This window comes from Xenopus tropicalis, chromosome 4, assembly GCF_000004195.4.
Source record: "Xenopus tropicalis strain Nigerian chromosome 4, UCB_Xtro_10.0, whole genome shotgun sequence".
In the NCBI taxonomy this organism is placed as follows: Eukaryota; Metazoa; Chordata; class Amphibia; order Anura; family Pipidae; genus Xenopus; species Xenopus tropicalis.
Window position 1 is genome coordinate 13,590,389 of NC_030680.2, and position 24,889 is coordinate 13,615,277.

The 24,889-nt window shown below is 46.6% G+C and overlaps 1 protein-coding gene across 5 annotated transcripts; it reads right to left on the reverse strand.

Moving 5' to 3' along the window:
• Nucleotides 1–1,743: 1,743 nt before the first annotated feature.
• Nucleotides 1,744–24,306, reverse strand: large2 (LARGE xylosyl- and glucuronyltransferase 2). Of its 5 annotated transcripts, none has more exons than XM_031899750.1 (16): nt 24,114–24,306; nt 14,315–14,452; nt 9,988–10,172; nt 9,287–9,501; nt 8,167–8,249; nt 7,713–7,836; nt 7,174–7,345; nt 6,887–6,991; nt 6,633–6,745; nt 6,422–6,547; nt 4,971–5,129; nt 4,627–4,781; nt 4,255–4,533; nt 3,454–3,600; nt 2,429–2,624; nt 1,744–2,347 (listed from the first exon to the last, which is right to left on the reverse strand). In XM_031899750.1, exons 3-16 carry the CDS (start codon nt 10,085–10,087, stop codon nt 2,150–2,152), a joined length of 2,172 nt encoding a protein of 723 aa, XP_031755610.1. In that variant the 5' UTR covers nt 10,088–10,172; nt 14,315–14,452; nt 24,114–24,306; the 3' UTR covers nt 1,744–2,149.
• Nucleotides 24,307–24,889: the final 583 nt, after the last annotated feature.

The window sequence follows — 24,889 nt, forward strand, 5'->3', positions numbered from 1 at the left end:
TATCCCCAATGGCAGTATCCCGTCTCCCTATCATTTCCCATGGCGGTATTGCCTCAGCCTAGGAGCAATAGTTCTACAAACGACAGACTTCCAGCCAGCGCCTGGTGCCCACCTACCCACGTACCTACCCCTCTCTGCTCTGTGAGGAACCCACTCACATCTCTTGTGCTGCATTTTAGGGTATAATATCAATATCATAACTAAGAATATTGTAACATACCTTTTTTTCTATAGAAAAAAAAACAAAAAAGTTGTATAATTCAGTTTTCGTATGGAATTGAGAGGCGTACGTTATCTATTGTACCGGGAAAATTTTTCATTATTTTGGGGGTATTTTTTTTTTTTTTTTAAATATACATTCTATTTTTTTCCAAGCCCGATGGTAGTGAATTGCAAATACTCTGCCTTCTATGTACAATTGGAAGTCTGTGTTTTCAGTTTTGGTAAAGCTGTGCTTAGAGTTTAGGGAAATTATCGGGGGGGAGGGGGGCGGGCGGGTTTGGGGCAGGGGACAGTGGGGGGACACAGAGCGTCTGATCAATTTGTATCTATTTATTTTAACATTTTTATTAAACAAAACTGAATGAAAACTTGGGCCTTCTCAGCTTCTCTTTTTGGTACCTTACATATAGAGATAATGATGGCATTTTCCCCTCATTATATGGCACAGGAATCAGACATGGGGATAAGGGCAGACTTGTTCAGTGCTGGGAAACTGGGTTTAATGCTCCCAACTCCAATTGCAGGAACAGAGAACATGGAGCCGGATTTATACAGATCAGCTGGGATTCTCATTGGGGGATTGTTTGCATTTTATCGCTGGCTGTGGGAAAAAGTTTTATTGTGCAATATTGCTTTAAGAATACAGCCCTGATGTTGCTGGACTACAGCTCCCAGCATGCCTCACCCTTCATTATATGTTACATTATTCTGGGATTTGTAGTCCAGCAACAGTTTGGTTGAGCAGTGCAGCAGGGTTTACATAATGAAATGCTTTATATAAGGTGCTTACTTTTTAATCCACTAGGAGGCAGCAGAGGCATTTCCAGCTGTGTTAGGGCAGTTTGTCACACTGTTCGCCCCACCAAGACCACGGGTGGCAGAATTGGACTGAAACCCTTAGCCTGCTGCTCATTACTTGCCCCAATATCCTGCAGCCGAGTTGAGGGGGGGGGGGGGTTGCTCTTTCTGATCTGAACGACACATGGGCAACAGTCTGTAGCCACAGCCAAGTGGGTTGGAGAGGGAAGAAGTGCTTTAGGCATTTCAAAAGGGCAATTGGACCAGTACCTGGATCATATAGTGGTGATGGGGCAGTTCCCCTTCAACTTCTACTGTTATAAAATGGCTAGTTCTTAGCAATTGTTCTATTGGTCTTCATCTCTTTCCAGCCTTCAAAGGGGGGTCACTGACCCCGGCAGCCAAAAACTATTGCTCTGTGAAGCTCCAGTTTTATTGCTGTTGTTGTTCCTTGTATTCCTTACCTTTCTATTTAGTCCTCCTATTCATAGACTCTTTTAAACCACTGCCTGGTTGTTAGGGTAAGTTGGACCCTAGAAACCAGATAGCTGCTGAAATTCCAAACTGGAGAGCTGCTGAACAAAAAGCAAAATAATTTAAAAAAACCCACAAAAAATGAAGACCAACTGCAAACTGTCTCAGCATACAACTCTCTACCTCATACTAAGTTAGTGTAAAGCTTTCTACTATCTGCCCCCCCCCCCACCTAAAGGGGAAGGAAAATACAGAAACGATTGCAGCATTTTATTGCAAAAAGAAACTGAATATATTTTAAAAATAGAATCAGGAATCCTGCCCTGTCAGTTTGATTTCATCGGAATTATCCACATAAATAATATAAATAAAGAGAAATATTGAAATGCGTCAGGGAGAGACCCTCTCCGTCCAGTGATCACGACTCACGTCCCCATTGGCCGGGGGAACTGCAGCTGATTGTCCGGCGGCCCATACAAAGGCCACAGAAATAACATCCCCCGTGGCAACTGGTTCGTTCCTATTAAAGGGCCAGGCACCTCCTATAATGAAGGCCCTGTATAAGGCAGGTATGTAGAAGAGCAGAGGCACGGAAGAGCCCATTGTCCTCACACCCCTCTCTGTAGTGTTTCCTGGCAGTGTCTCTGCACCAAGTTCACCGGTTGCGCTCAGCCGTGAGGTATTTTAGGGCGGCGGAACCGTAGCGCCGGGACAAGTCTTGGTGAAACTCCTCCTTAAGGGCCTGGACGCACAGGCGGTAATTTTCGCTGGAGCGGAACTTGGAGATGTCGAAGCTGGGAGCGTGGGGCATGTGGATGATAAAGGCGTTAGGCAGAACCAGCAGTTCATGTTCCTGTAAAGAGAATACATGTAAATCCTTTCTAGCATTTCATGAGTCGGAACTGACAATGAAGAGAGGCGCCATTCTATGTACCTGGGCATCCAGCTCCATGATGTGCGACACTTTGTTCCAGCCAAAGCCGAGGAAGCGCTGGTCATACTCAGGGCAGTCCCGTCTCACCACTACGTACGGCTCGAAGTCTGGCGCCCACTCCACCCGGTACGGGGTGGTCGCAGTCCTCCACTTGGCATAATCTGTGGGGGCGTGACCTTTCTCCCATACGTGGTACCTAAATACAAAGCACAGCCAATCAGGCAGCTGTATTTATTGCACCGCGGATGGAGCTGTGCTTCATAGTGTGAGGGGAGTAGTAATGTCGCCCCCTTAAGGTCCCCATACACCTTTAGATCCGTTTGCTTGGTGATGTCGCCAAGCGAGCGAATCTTCTCCCAATATCCCCACCTACGGGTGGGCAATATCTGGAGAATCCAGGCTAATTTGATCGTTTGGCCCTGGGGCCAAACGAATTATAACGACGGGTATATGAAAAGTTGGTCCGGGAACCGCATCAATGAGCCGATGTGGTCCCCGATCCGACTAGATTTTTTAACCTGCCCGATCGATATCTGCCCGATCGATATCTGCCCGATTTCAGGCCAGATATCGGTCGGGCAGGCCCATCGGTAGTGCCCATACACAGGCCGATAAACTGCCGAATCAGTCTAAGGGACCCATATTGGCAGCTACAATCGGCCCGTGTATGGGCACCTTTAATCATTCATTCCCAGAGAGGCAATTCCTTGGCTGCCCATGCCTGGCCCACCCATTTCTTACATCACTAGAGGGGGGGGAAATCTGCCAGAGAGGGGGTGAGAAGGAAGATCCAATGACCCCCGACCCGTGGGTAAATCTGCAGGTATCGGGCATCACTAGGGGGAAGCTTTTTAGGCCAGAAATGAATTTAAGACAAGTAGCCAAGTTGCCCTATGCCTGTTGGAATGCCTCTCCCAGAGCAACATGGCAGCTCCCACATGATTAACTACAATGTGCAATTTTGCCCTTCCTGGGGGTCTGGCAATGAGCCAGTAGGAGCTTTATTCTGGCACGGCAGGGGTTACCTGAAGGTGTAGAGCGCCCCCGTATCCAGCATGGAGAGTAGCTCTGTCTTGGACTTGGGGAAAGAAAGCCGGTAACGGAGAGTCTCAAAGGCGGGAACGATAAGAGCCTTGGGGGGGCCGGTCAGGTCCTGCTGGGATATGGATTTCCTATGGGGGGGGGGGAAAAGAGACAGCACATTGTGAGGCAAACAACTAACACTCAAGTCTTAAAGGGGCAGTACCACCAGCAAGTGATTTTGTACACTGCTCATGGAGTAAAGGTCCAGCCTGACTCACCTTTAAAAAGTTAACTTTTAGTATGTTATAGAATGGCCAACTCTAAGCAACTTTTCAATTGGTCTCCATTATTTGATACCCTTTTATTCTAACTCCTTGCAGCTTTCCAATGGGGGTCACTGACCCCGGCAGGCAGAGATCGATTGCTCTGTGAGGCTCCAGTTCTATTGTTATTGTTACTTTTCATTCCAGTCCTCGTCTATTAATATATCTATCACTCATTTAAACCACTCCCTGGTCGCTAAGGTAGTCTGGACCCTAGCAACTAGATAACTGCTGAAACACCAAACTGCAGAGCTGCTGAACAAAAAGTGAAATAACTAAAAAACTACAAATAATAAAACATGAAGACCAATTGCAAACTGTCTCAGAATCACACTCTTGCTAAAGTTTAACCCCATTAAGGTTTGCTCAGATCTTTCATGACATAGGGCCAATGGCTCATCCAAGGAAGCAATATGGCAGCACCCATTTAATATACAGCAGCAGGGTCTAGACCCCTGCCATTATTAGCCCCAGCCTTACCGTAAGTATTCATAGAGTCCGTACATGGGCAGGAAATCAATATCCGACAGGAAGACGTAAGGGGTCTGCGAGTTCTTCAGGGCCACGTTGCGCAGGAGGTTGACGGGGTACAGCTGCCCCTCCTTATAGACCACATGGTAGGCGACGTTGGTGCGAGACTGCAGCACCTCGGAGGCCTGGGCATAGCGTAGGAACTGCTGCGCCTCCGCGTCCGACAGGTACAGGGCCAGGCTCATTGGGCCGTCCCAGTGCCGGCAGATCAGCTCCAGCATTTGCAGCCTGACGGAGACAGGGGGGTTACATCCTGCCAAGGGCAACTTTACCTTCATTTGCAATAATATACACGCATAGCTCATTCCTGCCGCCACTCACCTGTCCATAGAGAGCTGTGCCACCAGCGTGACATCATAGGGGTCCGGGGGCGGGGTTACGTGCGGCAGGAAGGACAGGTGGACGCGGTGGGATGCAAGGCTCTCCCTCCGGAAATCATAGCATGGGTCTTCCTCGTCCAATTGCGACAGAGCAGCCTGCAATAGAGGTGCCAATGGGGGTATGAGGCATGGCGGATACCCTTATAGGCAAGGGGTGCCCATCGGTTTATGGGGGGCACAGGGGTGCTGGTAATTAGGGACGATGCTCTGGGACTGCTTGGGCATTGAGCTGAAAGGGTTAAAAGCCTGTAACATTATTCAGCCACTCACACCCCCCCAACTCACCTGGCTGCCCCCCTGCTGTTCCCCTTCACTCGGACAGCCAATCAGCTCTCGGCGCAGGAGGCTCCCGTCGTACTCTAGGAAAGTCAGGTACAGGGTGCGGAATAGTTCAACGTGCTTGTTCTTGACTCGCAGCTTGTGGGGGGAGTTCCAGTGAATGACCTGGGGACAGGGAAGGGTTAATGGGCAAAAATCCAGCACTTCCTGTACTTGCCCTCTAATTCTATTTCATTATACTGTCTGTCTGTCTGTCCCAGCATGCCCTCTAATCCTGCCCCTCCTCAGGGCAACCACATCTGCTTATTATCACCCATGCCAAGCCATTTCATTGGCTAATTGTGTCTCTTTAATTGGCTAATTGCGTCTCCTACAGTGCCTCGATATATAAGGGATAATGTACCCCCTACTGTAAATGATAAGGATATTAGCAGTCACTGAGGGGTTCTGTGCCCATATAAAGGCACAAGGCTGCAGGCTGAGTTATACAGGGAACTCTGAGTATCACTCATGTATTATAAGGGATAATGTACCCCCTACTGTAAATGATAAGGATATTAGCAGTCACTGAGGGGTTCTGTGCCCCCCATATAAAGGCACAAGGCTGCAGGCTGAGTTATACAGGGAACTCTGAGTATCACTCATGTATTATAAGGGATAATGTACCCCCTACTGTAAATGATAAGGATATTAGCAGTCACTGAGGGGTTCTGTGCCCATATAAAGGCACAAGGCTGCAGGCTGAGTTATACAGGGAACTCTGAGTATCACTCATGTATTATAAGGGATAATGTACCCCCTACTGTAAATGATAAGGATATTAGCAGTCACTGAGGGGTTCTGTGCCCCCCATATAAAGGCACAAGGCTGCAGGCTGAGTTATACAGGGAACTCTGAGTATCACTCATGTATTATAAGGGATAATGTACCCCCTACTGTAAATGATAAGGATATTAGCAGTCACTGAGGGGTTCTGTGCCCATATAAAGGCACAAGGCTGCAGGCTGAGTTATACAGGGAACTCTGAGTATCACTCATGTATTATAAGGGATAATGTACCCCCTACTGTAAATGATAAGGATATTAGCAGTCACTGAGGGGTTCTGTGCCCCCCATATAAAGGCACAAGGCTGCAGGCTGAGTTATACAGGGAACTCTGAGTATCACTCATGTATTATAAGGGATAATGTACCCCCTACTGTAAATGATAAGGATATTAGCAGTCACTGAGGGGTTCTGTGCCCATATCAAGGCACAAGGCTGCAGGCTGAGTTATACAGGGAACTCTGAGTATCACTCATGTATTATAAGGGATAATGTACCCCCTACTGTAAATGATAAGGATATTAGAAGTCACTGAGGCACAAAAGACAAATATAACAATATAGTTCACAGTATATTTATTGCCTCTGTGCATTTGATACACATATGGCAACGGTTGAGCTTGGGGGTCTCACCTTGAGGTCGGCCAGCTCGCTGTAACACTGCTCGGAGCGCGTGTGGTCGGAGAGCTGCACGTTCCAGTAACAGGGAAGCTGATAGACTAGAGTAGGGGAACTCTTGATAACAGCATTGAATATATCCTGCGAGAGGGAGGGAAGCACAATCCTGATATAAAACATGAATTCTCATTCGCTCCCATTAAGCTTCCTTTCTGCGCCTCCCCACCTGGTCAGCCAGCGAGGTGCTCAGCATATTCATCAACTCCCTCTCCGCTGTCAGTCGCCACATCTCCTCCCAGCCAATCAGGCGCAGCTTGTCCAACAGCAGCAGAATGACCCCTGCAGAAAGCATCAGGGGTTAGATACAGTAGCTCCTCAGGGCCTTATTGTGCAAGGAACCCCCCCCCCCCAAACTGCTAACTACAAATCCCCACGCTTTCAGCCAATCAGTGTCTGTCATGATTGCCCAGGGGTTTGTACCTGTGTTGAATCCTCGGCCCAAGGCAGGCCACGGCTTGTGGTTCTTCCACAGGTTCCCCAGGTACCAGTCACTCTGATTCTCCACCAGACCCAGAACTTGCTCACCTGTAAACAAAAAAAGAACTGTTTTACAGAACAGCGGACGGGGCTCAGCCCACAAACAGGAAGTAAAGCAGAAGGAGAAGACTAGTGATTGTAATGTACTGCAGCCAGTTTTAAAACTATCTGCTGATTGGTTTCTCGGGTCTAGTAACCCTTAGCAACCAATGTTCTCATTGCAAAAATACCTGTGAACTTCTTAAAGATTGCCCAGAGCTCGGCAATGTCGGTGGCAAACGTGATGTCCGTGTCCAGGACGATGACCTTGGAGAGGTCGGAGGGCAGCGCCTTGGTCAGTGTGAGCTTCAGTAACCCATATATCCCCGAGTAATGTTTGTTTGGGATCCACGCAACGTCCGGCTGCAAGTTCAGAAAGGACAGAAAATCAATGCACCAATCAATACTGACTCACACCAGTGGCCAATTACTGCCCAACGGAGACCCGAGCTTGGTCCAACCCAGACCCAGGAAGCAGAGCACGTAGGCATTCACTCTCATTGGACACACAGGGGGTCATTTATAAATACTGGGCAAATTCACACCCGGACAGTAATTCATGGCAACCAATCAGAAGATTGCTTTCAGTTTTCAAACTGTAGCTGGCTGGAAAAATCTAACCACTGATTGGTTGCTACGGGTTACTGCCCAGGTGCAAATGTGCCCAGTGTTTATAAATGAGGATTATAGTGATTGTACTGAACTCTACCCCTTCCTCAGGTGCCATTACCTTCAGCTCACTTGCGTTATAGAAGCTGATCTGTAGGGACGGCACCATCCAGGTCTTGAACAGGTTCCCCAGCACGCGCAGAGCCACGGCGTCCGTGATCAGGTGCAGATGTAAGGGGTTTCTCCTGCAAAGAGACAAGGGATGAGATGTAACTGTCTGACAAACTGGCCAACTGCAACAGGCAAAGGGTGGGAAGGAAAAGCAGGGACACAGTACACACAGGAGCTTTGGAAATGGATGGGTTAATACCCTAACACTAGATGGAGATTATGATTTAAAGAAGCCTCTATGGGAACCACTATGGCCCCCTGGGGTTGTATTTATTAATTTTTTTGAATTCTGCTCTAAAAGCCTGCTGGTTGTGCCGTCAGTTTCATGCAGAACCCACTATATTTATAACTTTTATAACTTGTGCCTTACCCCCACCCCCCACGGGATCAGCCCCTCGCAGTACCTGTGGAACAGAATGGACTTCACCAGGGTCACCACATCTCGGCTGCTGTTATGGCCGGCGCAGACTATGGCCACGTGGATCAGCTGACAGAAGGGAAGAAAAGCCAAGAAAATTAGAAAAGAGAAATGAAAAATGTCAATATAAGAACATAAAAGAGGCCTCTCTGCGCAGTATCCAGTGCCAAACTGAAGGTTAGCTTCCCCTTTGATCCCAAACACTAAAGTACTGGAACAATGGAGTGGCCCAAGGACAAAAAGCTGAATGTGCCACAATAAGCCACTCACAGCCCTCACCTCAGCCCTAGTAAGAATGTGTGAGACTTTATAAAATAGGCTTACGCCACAGGGGGCTTATTGTTGGCCTGCGGTTTTTCCCCAACCCCCTGCCATCAGGATATGAATGACATGAAAGCCAGGGGGCCAGTAGTGTCATGGACTGGGGACCCCTACATCAAGTCCTTACACTTCAGAAGCCTTATATATAATCCTTATATATTTTTTGTAATGTGTTTATATATTTTTAAAGGACAAGTAAACCTTTTAAAAAAAAAAAAAAATATGAGCGAATGTACAATTGATGAGAGGGCTATTCTGAGCACTTTGGCAATTTACATTCATTTTTTTTTTTTTTTAAATTCTTAGCTATAAAGGGATAAAGTATTTATAATAATTATTATAAAACAGAGTTGGCGCTCTATACTATACTATAAAGTATTGTCAATATAAATTAATTTTGTCACAACAGCGCCACCTGCTGGTCAGATTCCTACCATGATGTTGTGGAGGAAGTTGCCAGGAGAAAGAAAGAGGGCTGATCTGATGTTCTTCTGGGTAGGAAAGACGTGAGAAATGTTATGTGAGGTTTCTAATGTTTCCCTAACCAGAAGAGCATCAGATCAGCCCTCTTTCTTTCTCCTGGCAACTTCCTCCACAACAGTATGATTGGAAAGTGACCAGCAGGTGGCGCTGTTGTGCCAAAATTAATTTATATTGATTGTACTTTATCCCTTTATGACTTATAATTAAAAAAATGAATGTAAGTTGCAAAAGTGCTTAGAATAGCTTTTATTCTTTACCCCCTCTTCCCCATTATAATCAAGATATTAAGGAGATCTCCTCACTTCACACTTCTCAGTCAGGCTCCTGTGCTCACAATGGCTGCTGTTGTCCCCTTCCGTCCCTACTCCGGTGCTTTGCTCCTCATTCCTCATCTCGCCCAGTTGCTGGCGCAGTCTCCGATTCTCCTCCTCAGCTACCCGCAGGCGGCTCTCCAGCTCTAACTGGAGGGACGGTGTGGCCGAAAAATGAGGGGCTACCGGCCCCAGGGATGGACCATCTGCAAAATCAAGAAGGGGGTGCATGTAATGAGTGCAAGGCATGCTCTGGCGCTGGTAGCAGGATAGTGTGTAAGATTTGGGGGTTACCTGCATAGAAGTGAATTGTCACTATTGGAAGCAAGCAGGACAGTTATTTGGATAAGGGGGTACTATTAGAGTGTGTATTAAAGAGAGAGTGTATGATAAGGACTTTAGATTGTAAGCTCACAGGGCCAGAGACTGGCAACCAGAAGGGGGTACAATTAGAGAGAGTGTATTAAAGAGAGAGTGTGTGATAGGGATTTTAGATTGTAAGCTCACAGGGCCAGAGACTGGCAGCGGTAAGGGGGTACAATTAGAGAGTGCGTATTAAAGAGTGTGATAGTGACTTCAGATTGTAAGCTCACAGGGCAAGCATCTCACCCCCAGCTCAAGCCTGTAAGGAGGGTCCTGGGAGTTGCTATGGTAACACAGACATGAGTATGTAGGAAGGGCAGGGTACTCACATTCTGTCTCCCCCACAGACAGGTACAACCAGGTTGCAGCAGACAGCAGCAGTAAAGCGAGGGCCAGGAACTTGGCTTTGCTGCGACAGGAGAGGTGCATGATGGGTCCACACTGTCCTGGACTGCGTCGTTGGGGGGCCGTCAAGTGGGAAAGTCTGGTATTACTGCCGGCAACATCCTATAAGCTGCAAAACACACAGAGGTGAATGAGGCCCGTGCTGTATAATACAAGGCTATCACTACTGATAGGGAGCAAACTGAAAGCAGAGGCAGCAATTAGCAAGCCAATGGGAATGCGGGTCACATAGTGACCCCTGCAGCTGCACTAACTGCCTGTGTGGCGCATGTTGATTCAGGGGCTCCAGCTGTGTAACAGCAGCAATGTGAATCTGCCCTGCTGGGCTCGTCAGACAAGCAAGTCTCATCAAATACCCGAGGATTAATTAGCCGGTCGTCTGCTTATGTTCCATTACATACACAGTCATGTAGGGAACAAGGGCAACGGGGAGGTTTGTTGTACCTAGCCATGGCCGAGGAACCCAAAGCTACCTCCTAAGATTGTAAGCTCTGCGGGGCAGATACCTCCCTTGTGCTACTGGCTACCCAGTATAACAGCTGCCCAATCCGCTGCCAACTAAGTAGCAAAGGGCCCCAACGTTAAAGAAATCCCTGTCTATTATTATTATTATTATTAACATTTATTTATAAAGCGCCAACATATTCCGCAGCGCTGTACAATAGGTCTAAACAGACCTTCTGATTATACCTTATGTAGTAACAATGAGCACAGCAATAGCATCTGACACTGAGCCAGTAATGGTGCAATGGTACCCCAGGAGCAGCCAAAGGAGAAGGGGACAAGATGAGAGACACGCAGGCAAGGGAATGTGTAAGTTCTAATAGACGTCTATCTCCCGCTGCGTCTCTATGCTGGGGTATGTTACATGCACAGGGAACATGGCACCCAGCACAGGGGCAGATCCGGGCATGTTCTATGGGATGTGCGGCCCCAGCCCAGCCCCAGGGGCACAAAGACAATCATTGGATTAAATCCCGAAAATGATGGAACAGGCACAAGCACAGAGTTGGGCACTGACGGCTACTGAGCATTTTAGCCTCTGCATTACTAACGAGACTGGGCATGGGGGGCATGGGTAGCCTGCGAGAAGCAATGGAACTGCAGGGATAGACTGTTAGTAGGGGCAGTAATGGAACTGCAGGGATAGACTGTTAGTAGGGGCAGTAATGGGATTCCTGGGATAGACTGTTAGTAGGGGCAGTAATGGGATTCCTGGGATAGACTGTTAGTAGGGGCAGTAATGGGATTCCTGGGATAGACTGTTAGTAGGGGCAGTAATGGGATTCCTGGGATAGACTGTTAGTAGGGGCAGTAATGGGATTCCTGGGATAGACTGTTAGTAGGGGCAGTAATGGGATTCCTGGTATAGACTGTTAGTAGGGGCAGTAATGGAATAAATGGAAATAAAACTCCCTAATGCCCCACAGATTTATCTTGAGCCAGTGGGACCCCGGCAGTCGGATCTGCCCACAAGCAGCACAATCCCATTTCTGATACGGCACAAAGTCCGGTTCATTTTATCTGCTGAGTTCTGACTCTCAGTCTCCCTGCCGTAATACTGATGGGGGGGCAACGTCTGCCGGAATTTCATGTTTGCTGACCTTTGGGTGAACAGGGAAAAATAATACATAAAACAGATTGCGATTTTGTTCAGTGCCCTCCCCCCACTCACATTAAATAAAGGGAAAATCTGTGCACTCTACAAATTCCTGAAACGCTTTACCCGCCTGGCACAGCCTTCCTAGTGATCCCGAACTTGCTCCGGCATTCTGCCTCCTCCCCCAGAAATACCATAACACGCAGATAGTATGTCCCAGCCGGGCCCCCTTAGCCCATAACAAGGTTACAGATATATAGAAACATTGGGGTAACAGTCACCCCGCTATAGTTCCAGGGGTACCCAGGGCACAAATAAGCACTCACCCCAAATCCCCCCCTAACTGGCCTTCAGGCTGGGCCCCCTTAGCCCATAACAAGGTTACAGATATATAGAAACATTGGGGTAACAGTCACCCCGCTATAGTTCCAGGGGTACCCAGGGCACAAATAAGCACTCACCCCAAATCCCCCCCTAACTGGCCTTCAGGCTGGGCCCCCTTAGCCCATAACAAGGTTACAGATATATAGAAACATTGGGGTAACAGTCACCCTGCTATAGTTCCAGGGGTACCCAGGGCACAAATAAGCACTCACCCCAAATCCCCCCCCTAACTGGCCTTCAGGCTGGGCCCCCTTAGCCCATAACAAGGTTACAGATATATAGAAACATTGGGGTAACAGTCACCCCGCTATAGTTCCAGGGGTACCCAGGGCACAAATACCCACTCACCCCAAATCCCCCCCTAACTGGCCTTCAGGCTGGGCCCCCTTAGCCCATAACAAGGTTACAGATATATAGAAACATTGGGGTAACAGTCACCCTGCTATAGTTCCAGGGGTACCCAGGGCACAAATAAGCACTCACCCCAAATCCCCCCCTAACTGGCCTTCAGGCTGGGCCCCCTTAGCCCATAACAAGGTTACAGATATATAGAAACATTGGGGTAACAGTCACCCTGCTATAGTTCCAGGGGTACCCAGGGCACAAATAAGCACTCACCCCAAATCTCCCCCTAACTGCCCTGTTCACCCACCGCTGTGCCCCCTGGGAGGGCAGTTGCTGCCTACACACAAAGCCTCAGTTACAGCTCCCATTCATATGTATAAATGTAAATCAGCACAGAAGGAATGCTCTCTGTACAAAATACTGTATACAAAGTTCACTCCAATCAAAGGAGGCTGATACTTGCCCCACTAGGAGCTTATGTAGCAGTTTGGGCCATGGCATGGGTTATGTGCCCATTGCTGCCAATGGAAATCACACCAAAATACAATGTTCTCTCACCCAAAAGCCCATTTTCAGACATGAAACTGTGGTAAAATTCAGCATTTTGGCGATTTATTCCCATATCCCATGGAAGTAGCTGCGGCCAGTGTTGATGTTGTGTTGTGAGCGGCAGCTTTAAGAGTACCTAGGTGTATTTACTACGTGTAACAGGCACGGAGTAACCCCTAGCACTGCCACGTGTGCCCTTGGGACGTGAGATTAGACAGAACTGCAGCTGTTCATACACAAACTCTCACACAACATATTTGATTATTTTTTTTTTATTATATATTTGGGTCCCCAGATGTTGGTGCACTACAACTCCCAGCATGCTCTGTATTGATTACAGGTAGAAGAACGGTGGGAGCTATAGCTCAGCAACATCTGGGGCCTCAAGTTCTATAAAGTACGCCCAATCACGAGGCACATTCGCTTGTACTCAGGTAGGAAATGGCAGAGCGTGGGAATAGCCGGGGGCTGTTACAGTCAGCAGCACCACATTCAAGGTCAGAAACCGACCCGATAAGATATAACTTTCTCTCTGCCTCCAGGCAACACAGTCATAACAGGGCACCTCCTACTGCCACCCATGTACCACGCATGAGTACCCCGATATAGCATTTAATAACGCATGTGTCGCCAAAAACTCACGCCAAAGTGGCTACTGAACGTGTTAACTGGCCCAATCTCAAGCAAAAAAACTCAGGAAAGAGGCGGAAGAACGGAAAAGTCGTCTCCTTGTGGGAAACCCATTAACTTATTGAAGGCAAGTTTCAAGGTCATGTTCTCTGAACCCCACATCTTCCCATAGCACAGAATGGAGCCCCTAATTATATATAACATTAAGTCAGTTTTAAACAGTATTGAACATTTAATGATAAACAGCAACATGGCAGCTCCCACGCACAGTTACACACAAACTATGTACATAATAAATTCCGCCCGTATGTTTACTGCCCACTGTCACTGTGTGGTGTTACATGTGGGCAAATAATGGACCAACGCCACCCAAACGGACAGTCGGCACACAAGCTCAGATACACAACCCATCACAGGGCGCAATGATGTCAAACAGCAAGAGGCAAATATAACAGTTAGCTGACAGTTCCTACAGAACCCACCTACCCCCGCTAGTCTGAGACTTCCTACACACCAACAATATAATGAACGGCATTGTCTCTGGTTGTTTCCTATTGTACCAAGCTGGGCATCCCTGGTGGTGCTGTTTTTCTATGCCACATATGTGCCGAGACCCTAATGTACCCCCCTATTGCAGTGCCCTGCTCAGGTAATGCATGAAGACTGGAACCTTATGGAATTCTGGTTACGGAATCCCCCTTCTCCCAGCACTTTAAAACTTTTGCATGTCCCAAAGGACTCACCTTTAAAGTGGCACCACAATGCCCAGAAGCAGGCGAAGTGTCTGCTAAGTTTCCATCCAGCGGCGGTTTATATAGGGCACATCCAGCGGTTGCAGGTAACTTCAGACCCGGGCAGTCTCTCGGGCAGTCTCCAGATTGCTGGGGGAGGGTTTAGTGCTGGTTAATGCTCCAAACTCACTGTTACAAAAGGAGACAGAAGAGAAAGGACACTGAGTGCTCCCTCCCACACCTGCAGGGGCCCCACAGCCCCCTCCCCTCCATGGCAATTACCTTTCCCACACCCACCAACCTCTGCACTACAAAGCACCGCAAACTCTGACATTCAGGCAGGGCGGAAATCCTGCTTTAGCCGCAGTTTGGCTCCATATCGTGTACAAAAAAAAGAAAAAGATTAAAGGCAAAACAGCACACAAAAAAAAGTTAATCTTGTGCGATTATTGAAAAAAAATAGAAAAAAAAACTTGCCTTTCCTGTCAGCTCTCATTATTAAGTGTGGAGCTGACTTCCCCTGTTATAACAAAGCCAATTTTCGGGGGGACAGAGTTTATTCTTTCCTGATTTTGAGGGGGGGAGGGGGTTGTAACTATTTAATTTTTTCTACTGTTTAAACTATCATCTAAATGGAAAAGTTAAAGAAAGGACCAGGTAAGGATGAGGTAATGTATGGGATCTGTTATCTGGTAACCAGTTATCCATAAAGCTCAGAGTTATGGGAAGGCCATCTCCCATAGACTCCATTTTAATCAAATTTCACATTACCTCTTTATCTATAATAATAAAACAGTACCTGTACTCGATCCCAAATGAGATATAATTACCCCTTATTGGGGGCAGAACAGCCCTATTGGGTTTATTTAATGGTTAAATGATTCCCTTTTCTCTGTAATAATAAAACAGTACCTGTACTTGATCCCAACTAAGATATAATTACCCCTTATTGGGGGCAGAACAGCCCTATTGGGTTTATTTCATGGTTAAATGATTCCCTTTTCTCTGTAATAATAAATCAGTACCTTTACTTGATCCCAAATGAGATATAATTACCTCTTATTGGGGGCAGAACAGTCCTATTGGGTTTATTTAATGGTTAAATGATTCCCTTTTCTCTGTAATAATAAAACAGTACCTGTACTTGATCCCAACTAAGATATAATTACCCCTTATTGGGGGCAGAACAGTCCTATTGGGTTTATTGGTTAAATGATTCCCTTTTCTCTGTAATAATAAAACAGTACCTTGTAGTTGATCCCAACTAAGATATAATTACCCCTTATTGGGGGCAGAACAGCCCTATTGGGTTTATTTCATGGTTAAATGATTCCCTTTTCTCTGTAATAATAAAACAGTACCTGTACTTGATCCCAACTAAGATATAATTACCCCTTATTGGGGGCAGAACAGCCCTATTGTGTTTATTTAATGGTTAAATGATTCCCTTTTCTCTGTAATAATAAAACAGTACCTGTACTTGATCCCAAATGAGATATAATTAATCCTTATTGGAGGTAAACCAATGCTAAAGGGTTTATTTAATGTTAACATTTTTTTTGTAGACAAAGCCTGGACATTCAAACTACAGGAAGACCCCTTATCCAGAAAACCCCAGGACCTTGGCATTAAGGATAACGGGTCCTGTAATACAAAGTGCAAGAATACAAAGTTTGCTGCAGGTCTACTAACCCATAGCAACCAAATGATAAACCAACAGGCGATCAGTATTATCTGTTGACTGATAGCTATAGTTACTAAACCTGGTGGTGGGATCAAAATGGCCTCCCTAACTCTGCAAACATGTCTAGGTGGTCAGGTTGCACAGCAGAAACTGGCCCAGCTGCCCCATCACTTCTGGGTATATATACGGCTAGCTTACAGGGTCTACTGCTACATGAATACACCCATACCCCTTCAAAGCTTAGGGTTCTGTGGTTTTAGGCAACCAATTGGCCTGAGTCACCTCTGGGTACATCTCTGGTTTATAATGGTTACTGGTAGGAATTGTAGGTACAGTAGGGCAAGATGGCAACCCTGGGGAAACAGAACCAGCGAACCTGGCAGGAACATAGCACATATTTCAGTCAGGAATCACTAGCACCTCCAAAGCTCTGAATAAACCCCAGAGGGGGAGATTGCGTAAGTAGAAAGGAAAACAGTGAGCTGAGCAAACTGCTCCATTAACGAGAGCTCAGCAAAAGGAATGTGGAGTTTACATGTGCAGGCTTATCCCCCCACACACATAGCCTGCTCCCCCTGCTACTCTTAAATCTGCTATTTGGATAAGGGCCATATAGCAAACATTTGTGCAGCACCAAAGGATGCTGGGAAATAGAAAAAAGAACAACAAAGATGGCTGACAAAGGATAAACACTTGCTCATAACTGTAGTGAGGCTGGTCACTGTTCCAGCAGCTGTTACATGTCCCATCATCCCACAGCAGATTTATGGTGCAGGTGAATTGCTCTGTAGCTGCAGACCCACAAGCCTCCACTGTACTGTATTGGTGCTAGAATGGACTACACTGCCTCCATTTTCATGAGGCAAAACAAAAATGGAATTAAGTTCACTTGACGCTTCTCAAATCTCATGAAAAAAGAAACCAAGGACTTTATTTAGATACAGAAACTAAAAGAAAACGACAAATAATAGGAAAAAAAATCACCACATTTTATTCCCACAATTCCTGGGGAATTAGTTAGTTGGTTTGCATCCACTTCATAATTCCATGGGCAGGGGGTGATATTTTTGTTTGCGGGAGGCTAAAGTTGGCATATGTGGCTTTACCAACTGAAGGCCCGCAGGGTGATATCTGTGATGTTACCTCTTTGGTTCTAGTCCAGAGTTAGCTAGCAACCAGAAAAAACAACTGCTTCTGGTTTCCAATTAATGATTTGCTCAAAGGACAGCCATGTTTGAAATGATATTCATGGATAAATGTAATGCCTCAGTGAATGACAAAACTCTAGCACCCAGAATGCCGCGCATGTTATTGGTTACCTGGGAAAAGCTTTGTAGAAGGCTGACTGACATCACTCTGTGGCTACCCAAGCTGCCTAACCACTGCCCTCAGTTGCCGGATTTCCCGGAGCTAGGGCCGCCACCATTTCTGGAAAACAATGCTGACCGTGCATTTTTATGGTTTTTCCCTATTAATTACATTGGCACCAAGCAACATTTTTGACCAGCCAGGCAGATAAAATACTAGCCAGGTGGCAACCCTAACCATAGCCCCCACTGTTCCTCACCGAAGGGAACCTAAAGCAGTGAGAGTGCTGGCGAGACCCATAAGGAGGCCATGGTACAGATACACGGGGGAATTACACAGGAAACAAACATGTTACTACATGACATTTGTATGCGTCGCGCATAAAGCACAGGCAAAATAAATCATCAATCTAATAACCTGTCCATTTTCATACAATAACAGCTTAGGTTCCCACATACCACCTGTGCTGATTTTTTTTAGTTTTTTTTAGAAGTTTTACAACTCCTTTGAAAATGCGGCATTTTATTCATGAAGAGAAGTTAAAACAGAACAGGTTCCGCTTGGCTTGCACGCACAGCCTGGGATATACTAATCACTAGTAGCAGCGTGTGCGCACAAAACAAGCAGCACCCAACATGGAAATGCCCATAAATACAAGTAGGGTGATGGTCCCCTAAAAAGAGCTGTCAATGTGTGCTTGTGCATACAAAACACCATGGTGATTGGTAAAATATAGATAATACAGATACAGGTATGGAACCTGTTATCCAGAATGCTCAGGACCTGGAGTTTTCCGGATAAGGGATCTTTCTGTAATTTGGATCTCCATAACTTATGTCTACTAAAAATCATTTAAATATTGTTTAAACCCAATAGGCTTGTTTTGCCTCCAGTAAGGATTAATTATATCTTAGTTGGGATCAAGTACAGGTACTGTTTTATTATTACAGAGAAAAGGGAATCATGTAACCATTAAATAAACCCAATAGGGCTGTTCTGCCCCCAATAAGGGGTAATTATATCTTAGTTGGGATCAAGTACAGGTACTGTTTTATTATTACAGAGAAAAGGGAATGATTTAACCATTAAATAAACCCAATAGGGCTGTTCTGCCCCAATAAGGATTAATTATATCTTAGTTGGGATCAAGTACAGGTACTGTTTTATTATTACAGAGAAAAAGGAAATAATTTTATAAAATTAAAATTATTTGCTTATAATGGAGTCTATGGGAGATGGCCTTTCCGTAATTCGGAACTTTCTGGATACCAGGTTTCTGGATAAGGGATCCCATACCTGTAATATAAGAAATATGGATAAGACCCACAACCCGACCCACAGCGTACCCACTTTCCTTGCAGGTAACCCACGGGTACCCAACCCGCTGCAGGACTCTCCACAGAAGGTACCTGCACCCTTTAGTTGTCTCTAATCGATGTAGAAGGCCTCAGCAAAGGCAAGCGATAATGCAGCCTTCACACATGTATGAATGATGATGACATCAAGAAAAAATGACAAAGGTCCCAGACCCCACCCCTTGTCCAAATATTTAACAATGTCCTAACGAGTTCCCTGAGTATTTACATAGAGTAAAGGGGAAAGGACACGCAATTCCAAATAAACCCAATTTGCATCTGCCTGAGGTTGCAAATTCATCAGCTGTCTCTCTGCCCCGGGGCTATAAAATCTCCCAAGCTTTCATCTCACAGACATACCTCTCCACTTTCCCCAGCTCCCTTTCATTCCAGGCACCAAACCTTTAGCAGACAAGAAAAATGACATTTCTGAGCAATTATTTGTCCCCTGAGGGCCATTTTTTTTTTTTAACAGTCAGGGTGCCAGACAGATTGCGGACTGGTGACCTCTCTCACGCCCCGGAGGTTAAACACTGATTTACCCTCCATAGGTCAGAAAATTAACAGTTTTACCTCAGAATTATCATTAACCAGTAAAAGTGGAGCTTGAACTGAATGACTGATTTAGAGAACGGCACGTGGGCCCAAACACACAGGGACAATAGGCCCAAAAATCAACTTGAAGGGGTTGTTCACGTTTAAATTAATTTTTACTATGATTAAGAGAGTGCTATTCTAAGACAACCTGCAATTGGCCTTTATTTTTTATTATTAGTGGTTTTCGAATTACTTTAGTTTTTTGTTTAGCAGCTATCAAGTTTGGAATTTTAGCAGCTGTTACTAGGATGCAAATTACCCTAGCAACCAGGTTGTGGTTTGTACGGTGACTGAAATACGAATAAAGGTCCCCATACACGGGCCGATTATAGCTGCCGATATCAGTCCCTTGGACCGATTCGGCAGCTAATCGGCCCGTGTATGGGCAGAACCAAGCGGTCTGGCCTGAAATTGGGCAGATCTCGATCGGCCAGGTTAGAAAATCCAGTCGGATTGGGGACTGCATCGGCTCGTTGATGCGGTCCCCGAGCCGACTGCCCCATTGCCGCGTGCAGAATTCGATCGTTTGGCCCCATGGCCAAACGATCGAATTCGCCTACATGCCTCCCGATATCGCCCACCCGTAGGTGGGGATATCGGGTGAAGATCCGCTCGCTTGGCGACATCGCCAAGCGAGCGGATCTGCCTGTGTATGGCCAGCTTAAGGGAACAGCCTAAATAGAAAGATAAGTAATAAAAAGTAACAATAACAATAAAACAACAACCTCACAGAGCAATAATTTTGGTTTTTTTTGCTTTTAGGGTCAGGGACCCCCATTTGTGAGCTGGAAAGAGTGAGAAGAGAAAGGTAAATAATTCAAAAACTATAACAAAAAATAAAAACTAAAGACCAATTGAAAAGTTGCTAAGAATTGGTCATTCTATAACATACTAAAAGTTAACTTGAAGGTAAATTACCCCCTTAAATATTCAACATCATCAACACATACAGACAGCCAATAGCAGCTGCTCCCGCCTCCCGACTCCCACAGCCAACTAGGGCGGCAGCTGAAATTCATAATTAGCTAATGAGGGAAGCGAAGACACAATATCACCCACACCCTAAAAGGAGACACACACATATAGGGGTATATTTATAGTGCCCCACAGTAACCATCATAACAGTAATTAAGGTGGTGAGAGAAATGATCTGCAGTTCCTGGTTGTGCAAAGGCCAAGAATATCACTACTGTCTAAATATGTCTCACAGCTCATTTAGTCACCGTATCAGCCCCGGCTCAGGCTACAACTCCCAGTAGCTTTGGGGGAACCTAAATTATCCAGAAATGCTAGATAATTTGTATTTATTCATATAATTCAGATAGGGGTAACTCAGTCACAGGCTCTAATAAAAACAGCTCCCTCTGCTAGAATGTGCGCCTCTGAGCCATACTAGTATACATCATTTTTACAACCCTGTAATTGATTAGCATTGTATAACATTAATTATGTGCAATTTGTCACACGTGCAAACCTGGCCCAACACTAGTAAATAAGGAAATCTTCCCTGGGGCCTCTGGCTAACATACATGGGGCTTGTTTGTGCTCTGCATGTACGCAGCAGTAAGTCTCAATGTGCTCTGCAGCGCCCCCCGATGTCTGCAGTGAGTGCAGGATGTCAGCTTTATTTGTGGGTGCCTACGGCAGCTCTAAGCCCAATGGCACTGATAGGGCCCCAGTGTGCACAGGGCTTTATGACTAAGGGTACTTTTGTTGGGTTATACACAAGGTCCCCTCTAAAAGCCGCGTATGGTGAAGGCCAATTTATAGGGAGTTTGATAGGAAATGTCTGTACAACAGATAATTCACTTTCTATATAATATTGTTTATTACACTCCAGCTAAATCTCTATGTGTACTTGTGTGTATATAACCTCTCCCAGGGGCCGAGTATAGAGCCCCATACAGGGAGATTAGCCAAGAGCCAGGAGGCAAAAGATTAGAACTCAGGGCTTGGCAACTGAATGAAACCCTTTGTTATTGTGTATTATTCTACATCCGATGCTCAGAACATCCCCCCACCCCCCAATACTAACATCCGGATACACTTACAGAACATGGCCCGCTGCCACTGAAGGGCCACATTAGCCAAAGCAAGGAACAATCATTCTCCCTGTACTGCGATAGTTACCTGCGGGTTAATGATAAGCCACAGGCCAGACAGGGTATGGAATAATCATTAGCTCTCTGTATTAATAAATACTCAGAAATCAATTATTCACAACTATCACCCAATCACTGATATAGAACCAAGGGGGAGAATATAAAAATAACACGCTAATGGAGCCCACACTCTGAAAACAATATTTTTATTTACAGAAAAAAGTCCTCCTGCACCAGGGGTAAAGCTCTCAGTGTGGGCAGTCACATTGGGGCACAATGAGCGAGTGTCCCAGCTTAAGGTGGCCATACACTGTAAGATCCGCTCATTTTTCGAGGTCACCAAACGAGAGGATCTTTTCCCAATATGCCCACCTACGGGGGGGGGCGATATCGGGCTAATTCAATCATCGAATGACGGCATAGGCGCCGTCGGAATGGGGACCATATCAATGAGCCAATGTGGTCAGAAAAATCAAACCTGCCCGATCGAGATCTGGACAATTTCAGGCCAGATGTCAGACGGGGAGGACCATCTGTGGTGCCCATACAGGGGCAGATAAGGTCTAAAGGACCAATGTTGGCAGCTGAAATCGGCCATGTAAGGCCACCTTTACTCATTATGATATAGATTGGTCAGTGTCTGCCCCAATCCTATGTCACTCACATGTGCACCATGAACTTCAGTGCCCCAACCTCATATATAATTGAAGAAAATGCAACTGTCAATGTCCCAGCATTGGATTGGGAATCAGGGTCCACCAGGGCTGCCACATTAAGGGCCCTTCTTGCAACCTTCAGGGCCTTCGTCTCAATGTCTGCCCGCCCCACCCATGTGGGTGCACCACATACCTCTTACCTCCATAACTTTGATGGGGGCGGCCCGGGCAGAGAACTTAGGAACAAGGGGCTTCCTTCCCGCTGTCCAGTCTGACTGTGAGTGGAACCTTCCCAGAAAAGTAGGGGCTGTTATAGCAGCAACTTCATATTAATCCCCTCAGTTTGGAAATAAGATGTTGGACAGACAGGTGTCCCCATACTTTTGGCCATAAGGTATCAATCTATAGGAGATGAAATATGGGCACAGTTGCATTAACCCCAATAAGAACCTATCCCTGAGTATGCAGATAACCACGATTATCTAAGCCTGCTGAGTATCAAAGGTCCCACTGAACCAAGGGGCATGAGGCCGCTATCACCTCTCTAGTCAAATGGCATAAACACAGTGAATCAGAAGCTTTTATGTGAGTACAAAGGTAACAGCCTCCTGCTCCAGTAGAGATTTATCTGCTTCCGGACTCCGGGCCCCCAGGCAAAGTACAAACCTACTGCAATAATATGGAGTCGATATTTACACCAGCAGTGAAACTGAAGGGCTGGTAAATCCAAACTTTCATATTGAAACCCAAGACTCAAACAGACAGCAAGGTATTGGATTTGCAGTCCCTTCTGTATTTCCAAGCACATGAGAGCTTCCATACTGCTTGAATTGGACAATAGCAGGAGGGCCACATATATGGGCCATATTATATTCAATTCTGTACAACAGCATAGATATGCCGGAGGCCTGGTTGGCTGAGAATTCTGGGAGCTTTAGTTGACAACAAAAACAAGAGCAAGTCCCCTGCTATGTGCCACCAAGCAGCCCTCGGCAGTTAACTCTTGTACTCCCAGAGCAGATTGGAAACACCAGTAGGTGCTGAGGGGACAGAGAGCAGTGGAATGGTTAAGAGTAGGAGGTTATTTTAAGCAGGAGGCTGCTGCTGCCCGAGATGAAATCAGAGCGGTGTTATTTTAAGGAGACGTATTAAGGAAACAGTTTGTGGAAACCACAGCCGGGCATCACTCAGGGCCCAGACTTCCCACGGGGGCAGGTGCAGACAGCGCAGAGCAGCCACACAAACCACAGAGTGTCTGCAAATAACACAGCGCTCTCACAGCAGGCGTCCCACGGATTGTCAGCTCTTGGCCAAACCATTCCTGGCCGATGTGCTGGAGATCAGGAATAAAACTAAAGCCCTCACTGCTCTGTTAGCAGAATCACAGCTGTCACCCTGCCCTATCAGCCTGCCCACACCTGTACCCCAGGGCATTAATCCTTCTGCCAGGTGCGCCAATGTTTATCCTACCACCAGCAGAACCCACATACCCCTGGATATTAGGGGCACAAAGGCCCCCCTGTCTCCAAATGCACCCACCTTTTACTATAACTCCAAGTGTACCCACCATTACCCTGCCCCCTGCCCCCATCTACAGCCACATTTAAGCTGCCACCATGTGTGCCCTTTCCCGTGCCACCATCTGCACCCACCTTAACCCTCCCACCAGCTGAATGATTCTTTCCACTGATCACTAGCACCCAACAGTACCCGGTCACTAACTGAGCACCCATTAACGTCACACCAGCCAGGTCCACCCTTGACTGCAACAGCACCCATCATTATCTGCCACCGGTACTTCTGCCAACATCTGTGCCCAAGAGAATCTTGCTACCTACACCCACCTTAACCCCAGTGTTTCCCATTCAATGGCACCCCTACTGGCACTAACCATGTTACCCCTGGTGACCCCAAATGCCCCCACCATATGGCTCAATATCCTCACTGCCCTCTACTCTTAATATTGAAAACCTCCCAGTGCAGGGATCTGACTAAAGGACAACACTTATTCAGCCCCAGCAGCCAAACGCTACAGAAGCAGCTGAGAGTTGCAGTTCTACCAAAGGCTGCAGCTTTTTGCTTTCCATATAAAGCATGGGAACATCTTACCTCTATTCCGGCATCAGAGGCACCAGGCAGCCCCACATTTTGACTCCAGCCAGCCGGAGGATCGGCTCCTGTATCCCCCTGCCTGGGGCACTGGTTCCACCATAACACTGGTTAAATCCCACACTGTCTTCGATGATCTCGACAATCGATTGTGTTTCCTTCTCAGCCCTGGTAGGGCCCTAGCCAAGCCGCCTGTGACATCAGCGCATCACGTGATAGCCTAGGGAAGGCAGTGCAGACGAGGGACGAGCAAGTAGAGCGCCCTCTTGTGGCGGGATGGTTACATTGCTGCCCAATAAGGGGGTCTCCGGCCATTAATAGGGAATAGGGAAGGCTTTCTGTTTATTTCATAGACAGCCAGTGCTGGAGAAGCAGCTAGAGGAGAAGCTGTGTAATCCAGTGTTTGTGTAACGGGGGGGGGCTGTATGTGCCAATGCAGGGTGTTGGGGGAAGGGATCCTATTCAGGGGTGCAGGGTCTGAAGGGGAGAGATGTGAGACCTAATAAAGGGAGCTGTCACTGTGTGGCCCAATACAGGGTTAATGGGGCCGGGAAAAATGTATTACCCAATACCGGGTATTCCTGGGGAGCTGTGTTATCCAACATAAGGGTGCTGGGGAGCTGTGTTATCCAATATAAGGGTGCTGGGGAGCTGTGTTATGCAATATAAGGGTGCTGGGGAGCTGTGTTATGCAATATAAGGGTGCTGGGGAGCTGTGTTATCCAATATAAGGGTGCTGGGGAGCTGTGTTATCCAATATAAGGGTGCTGGGGAGC